Here is an 18,389-nt window from a genome sequence, read left to right as displayed (position 1 = left end):
ATCATTTTTTTAAAATTCAAGTTGATAATGCAACAAAACAAAACTGCTGTAGTAAAATATTTTTAATGGCTATATTATACAATGAAATGTAAATGGCCTACAGACCAGTTTACACCTCGGAGAAGTGTAACGATTACTAAAAGAATATGAACCAGTGATATTATGTCAACAAAACTGTATCAGCAATAGATAAATTCACCTGGGCATATACATCTAGAGAGGAGGAAGGAAATTTAGGTACAGCCGTATATGTATACAAAACAAAGTCGTTTATGACAAAGTACCTGTAAACATTACTGACTTGTAAATATCAGGTATTAGAATCTGAATAAAATTGATAAATATGTAATTTATAATTTGCTCAACTAACCTAATAAAAATTACAACATTGATGAACTTAACCCTCTTACGCCGACTGGACGTATTTTACGTCGACATTTTTTGTGTCTCGGGTGCCGACTGGACTTATTTTACGTCGACATACAAAAGTTTTTTTTAAAATTCGCGGAAAAATACTTATAGGCCTACCAGCCTAAAACTTTTGAATCATGCGCCTTGGGGGATGCTGGGAGTTCACGGATCAAGGCCTTGTTTTGTTTTGAAGCGTGACCCAAGTGCGCATGCGTGATATCCCTTCTTCTCGCTCCAGCCAGCATCAGTAGCGCATCATCCGAGAGCGATCTTTCGTCAAAAGCGTGTTTTTCTGGACTTGTGCGAGACTTTGAGCATTTGTGTTGCTACAGGACATTCATAGATATGTCGCAACGACGTGTGAACCACGAAAGGAGCGTTTTACCCGTCGGAAGGGATCGTGTAAGGTGAGTTTTGGACCTGGATGCTGGCGAGGGGCCAAGCACCCAGCATGACCCCGCGCCTCAAGGCCGTTCTGTGCGGCCAAGTGTGGCTGAAAGTGTTTCAGGAACACAGCGTATGCCTTTGGTTACCCCTAGGAAGCATGTGGGCGTCCTTAGGGGCATTCGTAGGCATTTGGGAGGCCTCCAACCAAGGGACATAGATGAATATCTATTGGAGCTTGATCGGGAACATGTCGCAAGTCCTCATTTTGATGGCGGATGGTCATCGAGTGATGAGGACATCAGTCCCGATGAAAGTGAGGATGAATATATGCCCCCAATGTCCGTTCGAGGCTCACATCCCGAAAGTGAGCTCGAATTCAGTGGGTTCAGTGCTTACGAGGGGGAATCTGAGGAGGGGGAGGATGGGGATACGGGGTCAAGTTTTATCGCAGAGGACGATACAGAAAATGAAGGCCTAAGTGAGGGTGATGGGCCAATGGGGGAGGGTAGAGTGCAATATCGGGCACGGGCACGTAGAAGGTCGGCTCGTCGCGCCAGCCAAGGTGAAGGTCGGTCGTCGGAGAGTGACGAGGGGTGGACGGAGGACCCCACCCCTCCTAACATGCACCCCTTCATGGCAACCCCTGGGCTCACCGTACCAGTACCCCTGACTGTTTTGGGGTTCATCCAGCTTTTGCTGACGCGGGAATTGCTGGAATACCTGGTACACGAGACGGTGGACTACGCTCGGTACTGCCGGTATGAGCTGAGGACGACCTTGTCGTATTACTGGCGGGGTTGCAACCTCATTGACATGGCGCATTTTTTGGGGCTGCACATTTATTTTGGTATGACACCTGCTTCCGACGTCAGGCAATATTGGAGGAGGAATTATTTTTTATGTATGCCTAATGTGCCTGGTGTTATGTCCCGTGATAATTTCCTGGCGTTGGACAGGTACTTCAACGTCTTCAACCGAAGGGCCATACCCCGGAATAACAGTAATCGCCTCATTTTAGTGCGCCCAGTGTTGAATTATATCCGTGATCGGTGTAGAAATCTCGGGATTCCTGGAAAGAATCTGTCTTTGGATGAGGGGATGCCTTACAAAGGACGTCTTAGTATAAAAGTGTATAACCCCAAGAAGCCGAAGAAATATGGTGTGAAATTCTTTCTTATTACCGAGGCCAACACTGGATACGTTGTGGACTTTTCAGTGTATTTTGGGGTCTTCTCCACGCTGCGTGACACTGTATTCAATCTTGTGGGACGTTTCCGTAACCAGGGATATCACCTGTTTATGGATAATTATTATAACTCGGTATCCCTGGCCCAGGAACTGTATGAAGCTGGTGTGCACGTCAGTGGTACCCTTCGGTTGGTGCGTGGGGCCCCGAATGTCCTCAAGAGGTTCGCTAGTCATCCACAACACCTGGCAAAAGGAGAGACAGAGTGGCGGCGGAAGGGCACTGTCTTCGTCATCTGTTGGAAGGGTGTCCGACTCGTCCCCATGATTACGACGAGTCATGAACCCATCCAAGAAGAGATCGTACAGCGGAAGAAGACACGTCGACAGGGCCGAGTTGTGTTTGAGGAGTTTCGTATCGAGCGGCCTACCGTCATTGGGCACTACAACCGGCACATGGGAGGAGTTGATCTCTTTGATCAGCTCATCCAGTATTATCCCTTCGCCAGGAGAACCAGAAGGTGGACACAGAAGCTCCTCAAATACATCCTTCAGTTGGCCATCCAAAATGCCTACATACTGTACTGTGGGTACCGCGGTGACAATCTTCCGAGGTTGACCCACTTACAGTTCCTAGAGGAAGCCGGGAATGCCCTCATCAACTTCGATCCCGATGAGTGGCCTTCCATAACTGACCCCCTGCCCCGAGCTGCAGATCTGCCCCTAGCGGAAAGGGCAGATAGGAGGGCCAACTTCACTCGACCTGCCGCCCGCCCCTGCTGACGACGCCCCTACTGCCCAACGCCCCTGCTGACGACGCCCCTTTCTGCCCGGCCGCCCCTGCTTGCCGCCCGCCCCTGCTGAACGCCGCCCCTGCTGCGCCGCCCCTGCTGACGCGCCCTGCTGCGACGCCCCTGCTGCCGCGCCCCCTGCTGACGACGCCCCCGCCTGCTGACCGCCGCCCTCTTGCTGCCGGCCCCGCCATCACCACTTCTCGTCGGGTAGTGGACCCTGCGTGTCGGCTGCAGCCAGGGGATCACATACTGGAGGCCTTACAAGGATGAAGGCAGAACGGTGCCGGGTGTGCCATATGAATGGCAGAAGGAGAGACAACCCGGTTCTTCTGTCGTCTCTGCAAAGTTGCTCTTTGCAGGATAGGGGAGTGTGACCGAAAATACCACACTAAGGTCATGTATTGGAGCGTGCCCCCTAAACCGACAGCAGAGGACGCACGGGGCCGCCGGGCCATCAGCAGTAAGGGCGCGCGTCTCCCTCCTCCACCTGTACCTCGTCATGTCGAGTGGAAAAAAATGCAAGACACTTCAATGGAGGAGGGAGAAGACAAGAATAGAACGAAGAGTCAGGATTACGAGTGAGTATTCTGCATTTATTTTATATTTATTTTTATATTTATTACAATTTTTTATAAATCCGTATCTATGCATGATAAAATAATAATAAGACATTTCATTGTATGCGAAAAGAGAAGTGTCACCTGCATTCCTTTTATTTATGTATTGGTACCAGAATCGAAGAATGTAATATATATACGTATTCGTATATATATATATATATATATATATATTATATATATATATATATATATATTATAAATATTGGTTTTTTTTGGGTAAGCAAATTACTTACAGTCTAGTAATATTCAATCATTTATCTTCACTTTAAAACAAATTGCAAGTCTCTAGAACAATATCTCGATTTGTGGTGAATATTTGAAAAACATATTTTTATTCCCTCCGCGCGCCGATTCTCAGCAGCGAATCTCCGAAATGCGTAGGTCACATTCTCCTAATATTTGTGCCTTTTCATATTACGCTTTTTTTTAGAGTTTTATATATGGAATTGTGCGCAAAAACATGCACAATATAACAAAAAATATTGGAAGGTTGTAGCATTTCTCATTTTTGAAATATTTGCATATAAAGTACGATAAGTACGAAAAAAACTACGATCGGTCAAATTTGACTCAACCGAAATGGTCAAAAAACGCATTTGTTACATAAAAATCTTACAGTCTAGTAATATTCAATCATTTATCTTCATTTTAAAACAAATTGCAAGTCTCTAGAAGAATATCTCGATTTATGGTGAATTTTTGAAAAAAATATTTTTTTTCCCTCCGTGCGCAGATTTTCGGCCGAAAATCTCCGAAACGCGTAGGTCACATTCTCCTAATATTTGTGCCTTTTCATATTACGCTTTTTTTAGAGTTTTATATATGGAAATGTGCGCAAAAATATGCACAATATAACAAAAAATATTGGAAGGTTGTAGCATTTCTCATTTTTGAAATATTTGCATATAAAGTACGATAAGTACGAAAAAAACTACGATCGGTCAACTTTGACTCAACCGAAATGGTCAAAAAACGCATTTGTAACATAAAAATCTTACAGTCTAGTAATATTCAATCATTTATCTTCACTTTAAAACAAATTTCAAGTCTCTAGAACAATATCTCGATTTATGGTGAATTTTTGAAAAAAATATTTTTTTTCCCTCCGCGCACCGATTCTCGGCCGAAAATCTCCGAAACGCGTAGGTCACATTCTCCTAATATTTGTGCCTTTTCATATTACGCTTTTTTTTAGAGTTTTATATATGGAAATGTGCGCAAAAACATGCACAATACAACAAAAAATATTGGAAGGTTGTAGCATTTCTCATTTTTGAAATATTTGCATATAAAGTACGGTAAGTACGAAAAAAACTACGATCGGTCAACTTTGACTCAACCGAAATGGTCAAAAAAACGCATTTGTAACATAAAAATCTTACAGTCTAGTAATATTCAATCATTTATCTCCACTTTAAAACAAATTGCAAGTCTCTAGAACAATATCTCGATTTATGGTGAATTTTTGAAAAAAATATTTTTTTTCCCTCCGCGCGCCGATTCTCGGCCGAAAATCTCCGAAACGCATAGGTCACATTCTCCTAATATTTGTGCTTTTTCATATTACGCTTTTTTCAGAGTTTTATATATGGAAATGTGCGCAAAAACATGTACAATATAACAAAAAATATTGGAAGGTTGTAGCATTTCTCATTTTTGAAATATTTGCATATAAAGTGCGATAAGTACGAAAAAAACTACGATCGGTCAACTTTGACTCAACCGAAATGGTCAAAAAACGCATTTGTAACATAAAAATCTTACAGTTTAGTAATATTCAATCATTTATCTTCACTTTAAAACAAATTGCAAGTCTCTAGAACAATATCTCGATTTATGGTGAATATTTGAAAAAATATTTTTTTTTCCGTCCGCGCACCGATTCTCGGCCGAAAATCTCCGAAACGTGTAGGTCACATTCTCCTAATATTTGTGGCTTTTCATATTACGCTTTTTTTAGAGTTTTATATATGAAAATGTGCGCAAAAACATGCACAATATAACAAAAAATATTGGAAGGTTGTAGCATTTCTCATTTTTTTTATATTTGCATATAAAAAAAAATTTTAACAAAAATTCGACATTTGGTCAACTTTAACTCGTTCGAAATGGTCGAAAACTGCATTTTTAAGCTAAAACTCCTACAGTATCGTAATATTCCATCATTTCCCTTCATTTTGAAACAAATTGCAAGTCTCTATAACAATATTTCGATTTATGGTGAATTTTTAAAATAATTATTTTTTTATGTCCGCGCACTACGAATTCATGCATCATTTTGTGATAATATTTTCTCTGTGTTGCTTTTATCGTTTTACAATGTGTTATATACCAAAATGATTGCAATTTAGTGCACATTACAAAGAAAAAAAGTAACTTGTTACCTCTAACCGTTTTGCGCACAGCGCGATTTGAATACAATTATATATGAAATTTCGTTTTTGCGCTATCATATATCGCATTATTTATATATGATAATGATATTTTTTTTCATTTCTGATGGTTGCATACTAAACTTCAAGCAATGACAAAAAAAGGAGCCAAAAATGAACTCTTAATCTTCAAAACTAAGCGCGCTGTGATTTTTTGAAAAAAATATTTTTTCCGCTTCCGCGCTCACTCTCAAACCCCTCCGGCATACGGGAGTCATTTTTTTATTTACCGCTCCGGCGTAAGAGGGTTAAAGAATTACTTAAAAGTGCCAAGTAGCCAACAGTATTAGTAGGTATTTTAATGCTCACAACCCAATAGGGGACTAGTATTGTACAAATTCAAATAGAGCAGGAAGTAAATTAGAAGAATTGATAGATTCAAACACGTGATGTATAAATGATGACGAAATCAGCACATTAAAAAACACAGGGAACGTTTTCCTCAGTAGACTTAACTCTACCTCAAGTATAGAGGACAGATTAGACTGGAATGCAATTGATAACTGTACACCAGTGATAATTTTCCAATATTGATTTCATTATTGCAAAATAATCCTGCTGAACATGTCACTCATTTTAGCACTTATGAAGCAGATTAGGAGCGATATGAAATGCACACTAGGAACATCCCACAATTGAGTATATAAAATATCATAATGAAACCAATAAATTTCTTGTTAATTTCATTAAAAATACTGGATAAATCCATACTAAAATCAAAACCTCATCCCACAAAATGCAAAGTCCCATGTTGGCTAATAAACCAACAGAATTGATAAATATAAAACTCTCAGTAGGGAGATGACTAGAGAATTTAAATAAAAGTTTCAACAATATTAATGAAACGTTACCAATATTAAAAGGAAATTTATAAAAGCTAACTATATTATTATTAGAAATTGTCACATTAAAACCTCTATACAATAAAATATCTGCAAAATTTAAAGTAGTAGTAATTCAAGGAAGAATAATTCTTGGAGGAAACATGTAATAGCTCTCTCTAATAATGCTCCCAGACAAACAATATGGGAAAAATTGAGGAAAATAAATGGTACCCATATTAAACTACATTGACATGCATTGTTAAAAAATGAAAAAAGAATGCTTGATCTGAAAGAAACAAGCAATGTAATAGGAGAAAACTTAGCAAAAGTAAGTAGTGACCAAAATTAGATGAACACTTCCACACAAAGAAAAATAATATAGAATTAATAACAATTAATTTGGAAACAACTGAACATCATGGGCAAAAAAGTGATGGAATCACAAAAGAGGTAGCAAAGCCCAGGCACAAGAGATAGATATGGCAGTCTGGGTATACAGAGGAAGGGGTAGGGTGCTTACTGAGCAACTTAATAATTATGATGAAAGTGAAAAGAAGTATTTTCCTAATATAGAAAGTGAGTGCCATCATGATACGTACAACGCTACCATGCCTGAAGAGATAGACACTGGCACTTCTACAAGCAGTACAATATGAATACATATAACAAATGTATTCACTCAGAAGTGCACATTCATATAAACACAACTATTCTTTGTGGGTAGCAATTTTTGTTTGTTTTTTGTTTTTTGTTTTCTTTTTTCTTCCTTGTTGTCGAGAATAATAATGGGAGGCCACTCCTGTAATCAAGAAGGCATGAGAGAAGTCAGCCTGAAGTATTGGGGTTCTGCAGTTGGCTACAGATGGCCTTCAAGCCCTTAAGATCCCAGGAGTATTCCTGTGAGGTGGGGTTACTAATATAGTTGGAGAATAAGATATATACATTAAGTTAACATGAAAATCAAAGTGAACTTATCTATAACGTACAGTAAACTTACAATATTAATAATATTGAACTTATTCTCTTAATGTGACTCACAAAGTATATATACAATTATTCACAACAATCTAAACTTTTCCAAGATATATACATAAAGTAAGTGTGGTACCCTAGCATTAAAATAAGGGATCCACACTAAAGGATGTTTCATAAATTACAAACTGTTGTGGGTGCCCCTAGCAAAAAAATAAGGGACACACCACCAAGCCATAATGATAAGCAGCTAAGGCTAAAAAGGCTATATTATAGAGCATAACGGCAGGTTAGGTGAAATGTTAGTTGAGGCAGGTAGAAAGGAGATCTGGATCTTCAACTACGACTACTGTGCAATGTCAGGGGAAACTATGTTCCCTGCTGCCACTGCTGGAAACTTTAAAGATTCTAAGGACTTTAAATAGTGACGCTTAATAACTGTCGGCGATTTCCATCCAGTATACTTTTTCAAATCATCAAAATTCATATGTTGAAAATAATTAATGGAGGTGGCTACAGCCCTGACATCATGGGCTTTAGGAAATGATTCAGGGTTTGCTTGCTTAATAAAGTAGAGGATCTGTTGCCTAATACCTTTAACTGAGAGAGTGGCACCTTTCTCTCTCATAAAGAGGGGACCCGAAGAGGAAGAAGATGTCTTAGACAGAAAGGCTCGCAAGGTCATCACTGGACAAAGAGAAGGGTCTTGTGGGAAAGGGATGACTTTCCAGGGTTCCCATCTCGAAAGAGGATCCTCATTTTTAGGCTAGAAGCTGTGATCCGGGGATAGTAAAACTTCTCCTGAGGGGAGGAATTCTATATGCCCCGGATCTCTGGATAAAGCCGACAGTTCTGAGATCCTGGCTCCTGAGGCCAGACTTAGCAAAAATAGCGTTTTCCTTAAAAGCATTATGAAAGTACATGTAGAGCTGTCAGTGTCTGAAGCCAGTTTGAGGACATCATTTAAGAACCATGATACCTGAAGTAGGCCTTACTGAAGGTCTAAGTCTAGCACAAGCCTTGGGAATAGATGTAAAGTAAGAGTCTGTTAAGTCTATTTTAAAACCTAGCTTAAAGATTTTCTTTAAGGCTGATTTATTAGTAGTAATAGTGCTAGCTGCTAACCCTTTTTCGAACAAGGACCTAAAAAGGGATATAGCTGAGTTGATTGTCATGGTTGTGGTGTTTGTTTCCTTCAGGAAAGATGCTAACTTTTTGACCGCAGCATCATACTGCCTTAAGGTTGATTCCCTTTTGTCTGATTCTTGGAAAAGGATATTCTGGGGATCTATGCCTGCATCTTTTTCAGCTGCAAACTTCATGAAGTCCATAAAGTTAGGGCTTTGAGAATTCCTGAGGAAGCGAACACAGTCCTCATTTGTACTGACTGAGAGAGTCTGGGATTGGGGATCCGTTGAGGGCGAAGACCCAATTCCAGAAGCAGGGGATACCAGTTGCTCTTCGGCCAGTCCGGGGCTACTAGGGCCACTTGTCCCTTGAAAGTCCTGAGTTTGTTCAGAACTTTCAAGAGAAGATTCACTGGAGGAAAGATGTAAATCTTCTTCCATTGGTTCCAGTCTAAGGACAGTGCGTCTGTGGCATATGCCAGAGGGTCCAGGTTGGGGGCCACATAGCAAGGGAGCTTGTGGTTCGCTTGGGAGGCGAAAAGATCTACTTGGAGACCTGGGACACTCCGGCGTATCCACTGTAACGATCTGTTGTCTAGGGACCATTCTGATTCCAGGGGATCTGACCGGGACAGAGCGTCTGCTATCACATTCCTTACTCCTGCCAGGTGGGTGGAGGATAGATGCCATTTGTACTTGTCCGCTAGAGAAAAAATGGCTACCATGACATGGTTCACATGCCTTGACTTGGATCCTCCCCTGTTGATGCAGTGTACTACTACTGCGCTGTCCAATACTAGTTTTACGTGCGTATTCTTTGGTGGAAGAAGCCTCTTCAGGGTCAGAAATACTGCCATAGCTTCCAATACATTTATGTGGAGCTGGCGGAACTGCGGAGACCAAGTACCTTGAACTTTTCTGAACTGGGAGTACCCTCCCCAGCCGCTTAATGAAGCGTCTGTGTGGATGGTTAACGCCGGAGGGGGCCATTGTTGACGAGTCACTCTTGAGGAACTCACCGCACCATGTTGGGTTGAATACCTTTATTCTACAAGCTTACAAAAAATAATAAATGCTGTCTGGAAGAGGGCAAAGCACAGCCAGAGGCAGTGTCAAGGTGGTAACCATAGCTGCAGAGATTTGTGGATTTTGACTGGGTGTGGCATCTTCTGAAAGACTTCTTGTGTCTTAGTGGCTACAGACATTATACAAAACCACCTTCCTGTCATCTCTTCTATAGTGATTCGTAGACTCTAAATTCGGAAACGCCTCCTGCTTGATGCCTTGGCTTTTTGGGGGGTGTATCCCTGGGTCAATCTCTAAGGTCATTTGCTGAGACACATTTTCTGGGGTGTCTCACTATCTAGCTCTGCTTCCTGATTCGTCGAAATCCATAGGTCTACCTTTGGGAATGGGAGGAGCTTTCGAGTTTAACACTTTCCCTCTTTTGAACAAGGGATCATAGAATTCCCTTCTAACGTATGCCAGATGGCTCTCTCTGACCTGTCACACAAAGGGAACGCCGATTAATCATGGGAAGTAGGCTGGTGTGGGCGTTAATGAGGTGTGACGAGTTGAGTTCCAATTTCTTGAAGATGCCTGGGAGATGCAAGCCAGATGCCTGACAGCTAAAAGACTTGGTTGTTTTGGAGTAACAAGATCCTTTCTTAAAAAATCGTTATCCGTTCTTTTCCCATTTTTGTACCTTCTCTTAAGTTCTTTTAAGTTAATGCCTTTTTGGAATGAATTCCTTAATTCTTTAACGAGACTGCAACATATATATATATATATATATATATTATATATATATATATATATATATATATATATATATATATAAAACCAGTGAGATCTTGGCCTACACTGCTACGTACCAATCCATTTATCTGTGACTGTAAGCTGCGGTAGGCTGTGATTACTTCATATGAAATAATAGCAATGATGAATTAGGAAGTACAACTGGAATATCCTTTTATTTTGTGTTCCAACTGTAGCATATGGTTTTTTTACTGATGTCACTGAGTTTCTGGATAATGGGAGTGACACATCTCTTTGAATTACAGTGTAAGATAGGTTCAGCTGTTAATAATCTCAAGTAAATTGAGGAACATTAATGTGTTCGTAGAATTTTTAAGTGTTTTGTAGTGTAGGGATAATGTAGCATTTGTATTGTTTGTGATTTTATATCCAAAATTTGAGATATGCCATGTTTTTGCAGCCTTCTGTATGGCATGGTGTTTTGCTTGTTGTATCATGGTCTTACACAATATGGAATCATCGACGACAAAAGTGGATCTAACCTAATGGGAGGCCGTCTTGCCTTGTTGGTTTCCTGTGTAGCAACTATCTTCATTGTGTCATATACTACGATGGCATTGTTATGTACCAATAAGCCTGACTGTAATGAGATACACCCTTATGTTGTATGGGTTCCAGTAAGTATAACTGACAGTTTTTACATTAGGTTTAATAAGATTTTCGCACAAACTAATGGTAGTTGATTAATTAGATATGGTACTTTAATTTTTCTCATGCGGTTTGAGCATAATTTGATATTCATGTTGACAGATCATTTGGGCATGCCATATTCCTGAAACATCTAAGTCCTTCATTCCTAAAAGGAGAATTTTTGCCAAGTAAACATCACTTTGGATTTTAGAACTGAATAGATTCTTTTCCCTTTTAGGATTCATATCTAATTCTCATTTCTTTGTATAACAAAATTCTAAAATTTATTAGCCATGCATGTATGATGTATGGATACAATTTTTTCCTCTTGAAAATAATTTAGTTTTTTAACTAAACTTTTTCTTACAGCCCCACTATTTGTAATAAGCCTAATTTGTGATTCTTAGTCACACGGATAATATAGTCAATCAATAACTTAGCACATGGACATATTGATCCAGTGTTGTACTACCATTACAAGTAGGCGTAATGGGTTGATATGAAAAATTTAAATTTTGTTTGAAAAAAGTTTAAATTTTTTTTTCTGTAAGGCTATTGCACAGGTACCCCAACTTAACAGACAGTTTGGGAGATTTCTTTTTTATTCTCTTGTTAGGTAGCATTATGTCATCGTAAATTTCTAAGACGGTCTTTTGAGTTGTTAAACTCAGCCATGAGTGCAATGATACAACTACAAATATTTATTGTGAAATATGAAAAAGTACTGTACACACTGTATGTCAGTGTTTATGCTTATGTCTGCTGATTTTATACTGCATTTTTGTATATCTGCATTATATCTAAAAAAATGTTCAACAAAATTTTCATCTGTTTTCAGGATTTATGAAAGGTATTACAGCAATATTGTTTTTGAATCAGTATGGCCTATGAAAATTTACGAACTCCTTCCACTGTTCAACCTGTGATGCACTACTTGCACTTTGGATACTTTGTGTTAATGGTTAAAACTTTGGGAAATAATTTAACAACCTATAATTACTGATATGCACCCTTCTATTAATCACGTTTGATTATTGGATATTAACGTCATAAAAACTTGGAGTAAATAAAGATGACTTAACACAATGGAGAGAAAAGGAGTAAACAGACAGGCATGTGTTGTATGCTCATAGAAGTGCAAGTTAAGACCGAATCACACATTAGTGATTCAAACCCGCAAATGGCATAATGGCTTGGTTTGGCGTCAGTCGCAGACCTTGGGCTACAAAAACAAAGAAAAATCAGCTGATTACGACACCAGTATGACGTACGCAATGTACATTTATGACAGCATTACATGTGTCAAGATGAGATTGCTGACGTACATAGTCGTACACGTATGTCGCCCGTGATCTAAGCCACGCCCACGTTTACGTTTTTTTTTTTTTTTTTTTTTTTTTTTTTTTCGGACATTGACTGACGTCAATGCAAGTACTATATCATACGTAAGACACATGCTGATGTACACAACAACATTACGATGTACATATCTGTGTTGTGAACATGTTGGATTTTGTATATAAAACAACTGATTGTTGTTATTTAGCTTTTAATGAAATTCTTACATTATTTGATAAATAATCTCCATTTGGATTTGCACATTACTTTTTGCAAGTTTTATGTGTGTTTCGATCGTTCCGTATGAACGTTTCAGTCTTCATTTGTCTCAAGTATAACAACCTTTAAAATATTGGAGAGGGGTTGTAGTAAAGGCATTTGTTACCCAAAGATTACTGCGTTCAATACTATGAAAATAAGTTGTTATTGATTTAAAATATTGGTGAGGTTTTATAGTAAAGGCAATTGTTACCCAAAGATTAGTGTTCAACATTTTAAAAATAAGTTGTTATGACGATTTAAAAAATGTTTAGTACATACACAATATAAACATTTCACAAAACTTATAATGTTGAAAAAGCATACATATTAATAAGTATCAGTAGCAGGAGATTTTACAGTATAAAATATATGAGAGTATAAAAGGAATTTACATTACCATTATTACTTGAAACAGTTACAAGAAGTTTCCTTTTTGTTATTGTTAACACAGTGACAAAAGGGAGAAACAACTGGCTATCAAAATAAACTTTGTTAAAAAAATATACAAGATTGCAATGTCAAGTTGCAGAATAATTTACAATATTATATAGTAAAAGTGCTACAAGAATTCACAATAAAACATTATTAGACAAAACGGTTAAAAGAGGTTTCGTTTTAATTATTGTGTTAACAATGACAAAAAGGAGAAACAACTGGAAAGCAAAATACACTATTTATTACTAGAAGTTGTCGTGGTAATGACATTTTAGGTACTACGAGGCGTACTCGAGGCCGGACTTGTCGTACAGGGAAGTATGTTCTCCAGGAAATATTCACTGGCGACTTGGCTGAGAGATTCGTTAGTGTCGGAGTCGACGGCGGTGTCTTGACTTGCTTGGGTGTTGACGACCCACCACCAGGAAAACTGCTTGCCGAAGGAGACAGACGTTCCCCCTGAAGCAAAGCTATATGCTGCGGCGACAGGCGGTAAGGTTGATTGGCAGGCGAAGGATGTCGAAGGCAAAGGCTGAGGTGCGAAGGATGTTGAAGGAACAGCAGGATGAGGCATGAAAGCTCTGGGTAACGACGTTTCTTGGTCCATTTCCGCAAACGCATATCTCGTATGTGGGAACAGGTTGAATGATGCTTTCAGTTGTCACTCCTTCAATTCCTTCTGTAGTCTGTGAACAAGAAACCCGATTTCTGTCTGAGGGTAATTATCAAAGAATGGGTCAATTTCGGCACAGTCTTTTGCAACCTTCTTCAGGTGGTGATTCCAGTAGGCCTCTTTGGGATTTGGATTCACCTGGTCAGTAGTCCAGTGGAAAATCACTAAACCTTCTTTTTGTCACATAACAGATGTTTTATGTTTTTTTCTGGTAAATTCGAACCTACTTATGATATAACAACCGGGTGCAATACTTGCACCCTTGGGAAAAAGTTTTTATTAAGGAAATGCAAAATGGCGGCTGGTGGCTATGAGAAAACCAAAGTTTAACTATACTCGTGCTTCTAAACTGTCTTAGAGACGTGAATTTGGCAGCAAAATGTATGTTTTGGCAGACAAGGAATACAATCGTGGAATCCAAATGATCATATTATCATTATTTTCATACTATATTACAATTAATGAAGCCAAATATCATAAATCTTTGTCAAGTATAAAGCCATTAATTCTCAAAATCTCGTATGAGGTCAAAGATACATAACATTATATCATACAACTGTTAATATATTAAATGCAATAAAATACGATACGGTGCTATGAATATACAGGGATAATTCTACAATTTTATGTCTAGTCACTATTGGATGAATCCACCTCAACTCTGCCTGTATCACCTTCGACATATTCGTCATAATTTTCTTCCCTAGAAGCAGAAATTGAGCACGTATTTTTACATTCCCACTCTGTGTGGCAGGCACACAAGATAGAACATGAAATACAAGCGCTGGAGCAGCCACAGCATTCAGCGGAACAACAGTGTAATGATGTGCATACACATTTAATCATTTATAGTACTGATAGAGGAACATGTGATCTGTCTGATGGCAAGGCGGTTGGTTCCAGTTTGTTTGTGTCAGTGTTTATGTGCCAACCTCAAAGGCAAATTTCCAAATTGCATCTTTCAGGTGGGCTCTGCACACATGCTGTTCAAAAGCTTCTATAGTAGGAGGCAGTAGCCTAGATTTGGAGCAGAATTGAGCTTGCGATTGGCCATCTAGTTTCTCCAAGCCATGTATTGAAGAGATGTTATATCAGATTTATTTGGAAATCCATAACATGATGCTATGGATGCTGTGCATTGAGACTTGACCTTTAGAACTGTTTCTTTTCCAATTCCCAACAAACAAAACTGTTACATTCTGAAAGCACATGAGCAGCTAAAACATTGTCCAAGATATTGTTGTGCTTCCCAACTGTGGCCTTTATGTATACACATTTTCTTCCTGAACTTGAACCAGTCATAACCAGAATGCATGTGAATTGAATACCCTGCTGGAATATGACCCCATCTGCTTCCTCCTGTATTGTACAAAATCAGGTCTCTTTCTTCTGCATTACAGATCTCTGTTGGAGATGGTTTCAGGTACAGTACCTACCATCAGTGTTCTGCTTTGATGTAATAGGTCATTCATCTCTCAAAAATATTCAGAGATAGGATTGATTAACTGAAGCTTCTTCTCTGTAGCAGTGAGACAAACCTTTTGAAATGGGAGCGCTGTTACCATGGTCAGCTTATGTTGTCGGCTGGCTCTATTTCTAGCTCACGATGTCTGAGTAGTTTTCTTCATGATGTTAGCATAGTATTTATCAGAGATTAAATATGTATCGACGTTCTGGAGGAACAGACTTACAATTTGTGAGCTTAACTTGAATTTTTGTCTTCAATGTAGATTTAGATTTTGTGAGACACATCTTGCCAGACTCATCAAACATTGATGCTGGAACACTGGCAAGTTCATGTCCCAGAGCATCCTCCATATCAATGTCTCGAACTTTCTGTAAACATAATACCCAGGAGTAGATCAGTGATGTGTTATATACTTTAACATCATCACTAATCTTCTTAGATACAGAAGTGGTTACCACTCGCTTTGTGAGTGACTTTGAGACTAACCTTCTTCATAATTCCTTATCAACTCTTCTCCCAGTTGGACAGAGTTATCAATATTAACAGATGCAAGTGATGTCCTTCGAGTGACAATGTTGACAAGGCGCCGGGTAAAAAAATCTTAAGTGTAAAAAGTAACAAAAAAAAGTCACATTAACCTTTCCTAGATAGTGACCCCCAAGGGTTTTAACCCTGTATGTATCCATGTATCCACCTTTGAGGTATGTTTAGCGCAAACCCATTGGTTTTTTTTAAGACACTATGTAACCACCTTTGCAGCATGTTTAGTACAAGCTCGTTGGGATTACCGTAAAAACACAAACAAAAGACTGTAAATATCATAAAGATAATTGCCCCAAGAAATATTCCGAATTTTTCCCTGTGACTTTATTACCTGCTACCATAAATTGATGTGACTTTTTTTCTCCTTTGACTTTCTTTCCTAGCCAAAATTGGGACTTGTTTTCCTGTGCCTTTATTTTCAGCCACTGACAAGGCATGCAGGTGACCGGGTTATTCTAAATCTTTTGTCTATCTGTGCCATCATTCTAGATCCTTGATGCACCGTCCTTGTCTGTTGTAACTATTTGCTGCATACGTATATCAGATAACGACATAACACCTTTCTTTAGCTGTGCACATACCACATGGAGGCCATATGCCCATCACTTCAGTGCAGATGATATTTGAGAGTTATATCCATTATATCCTCAGAACCCTATGTATTGATCTAACCAAATTCCGTTCCACACAACAGGTTGATGATGCATAGCATGATTGCCTCTTAAGAACTCTCCTGCACTGAACCAGGCAACGTTGACATAGAATGCACATAATACAAGCAGTACCTGAAAAAATATCTAAGTTATACATCGCAACACCAGCAATACTGTACATTATTCTACAGAGTACGTAAACGTTGAATAATACTGACACGATGGCAGTAGACCAGCTGAGAATCCATGTTTTTGTTGACATTCATGTTTAGTTGTTCCACCACAATATGGTATGAGATATTGACTTGGGGTTTCCACACGATGTCAAGGAAGGAAAGTGAATTCATAATTTGTAGGATCAGCTTTTTTTTAGAGAGGTGGAAATATGTTGAGCTTCGTGACTTCGATACTGTTGTTGCAGGTCAAGACATCGCGGCGCTAGCAACCAAAGGGTTAATGAATTTTTCCAAAGAAAAGCCCAGAATATAAACAAACAGAACATAATAACTTCTGATAATACACTTTTTATACTTCTGTAAACAAAGACATGAATTTTGTCAAAATCAAGCTTCTATGTTAAACAGAAATTAAGATATGGCTAAAAACTAATATTCCCTGTTATGCAATGGCGGCCATTTTAAATTATGGCAATCAAAAATTTTCCCCAAGGGTGCTCCTCCTGCACCCTGTTGTTTTATGATAAGTAGGGTCTAGATAACAAGAAAAAACAAAAAAACAATTGTTATCTGTTGAAACAAGGTTTCACCAAAAATTCCATTCTGCCACTGGACTACAGTGAGAACCTACCTGTTATTTTTTTATATAAAAAGATATGGAAAATAATGATATATTCGTGGCTCTGTTACCTTTCGGTGTCAAGCTGCTTCTGCATTGGCCTGCTTTCCTCGGTGGTGGGGGTGTTGGTCACGTCCTCATCATCCCCACCAGCAGCAGCTTCAACTTCTTCAGGGGCATCAGGAGGGGCAGCAGCAACAGCAGCAGACTGTAGGAAAGAAAAAGGGAAATTTGTTAATATGTTTGGAAACAGCATATATGAAACATGAAAATCTTGTTTGTTAAGATATTTGATAAACAGGTAAAAACACAATACAGAGAAGAACAATTAACTGTTTCAATCCTTCCATCTTGCATTTTTTCTGAAGGATACTGTGTTTACAGAGGAAGGGCTGCTCCTGCAGCCATTCCTCCAACATCCTTTCCTCGGAGTCTGATAGGGCGACACAAGGAGTTTTCTTCATACGAAATTGCTCAAATCCCTTGCTGAACCTCTCTGCATCCATCATCAACTCCTCGCCAAACATATCCACCTTGGAGGGGAAGTCCTCGACTAGCTTTTCTTCGATGTCAGTCGGGACCAGTGACACTGACTGAATTGAAATCGACGGGGGTCATCTGACCCAGACTGTGAGTTGCTGCTGAAGATGTACTCGGCTCTGCTGAGTCCTTGTATGCCACAGCCTTCTTCCTCACAACCTTCAGAACGTTTTACAGCATAACTGATGGTCCCACAAAGGGCACAGTGAGGAGGGCACTGAAGGTCACAAAAGGTCAAGGTAGAGTGTTGACCTGGTGGATAGGATGCTGCCTTTTATAGCTCGGAACGCATGTGTCACAATGTGGCTAATGCACACCCCCTTTGCGCAAGTTGAGAGGTTGCCAAGTACATCACGTATGTCATAATGGACACTGTACATCGAAATTGCTACTTTCGTCTGCTGTAATCACATTACATCAGTTGAGAGGGCATAACAACTCTCTCGTATGTTGGCATGACATGGCGACTTTTGACCGTTCGCG

General features: G+C 39.2%; 1 protein-coding gene across 3 annotated transcripts in view; it reads left to right on the top strand.

The window, feature by feature from the left end:
• Positions 1–18,389, top strand: part of LOC135216375 (N-acetylneuraminate 9-O-acetyltransferase-like) — a 363,601-nt gene that overhangs the window by 314,378 nt on the left and 30,834 nt on the right. For all 3 annotated transcript variants that reach the window (XM_064251636.1, XM_064251639.1, XM_064251637.1), the window contains one exon: positions 10,971–11,187. In XM_064251636.1, the coding sequence (XP_064107706.1) occupies positions 10,971–11,187 (217 nt within the window). The remainder of the gene's footprint in view (positions 1–10,970; positions 11,188–18,389) is intronic.

This window comes from Macrobrachium nipponense, chromosome 6 (genome assembly GCF_015104395.2).
Source record: "Macrobrachium nipponense isolate FS-2020 chromosome 6, ASM1510439v2, whole genome shotgun sequence".
Lineage (NCBI taxonomy): Eukaryota > Metazoa > Arthropoda > Malacostraca > Decapoda > Palaemonidae > Macrobrachium > Macrobrachium nipponense.
The sequence above is the reverse complement of the archived record's forward strand: the minus strand, read 5'-3'. Positions and strand labels throughout refer to the sequence as shown.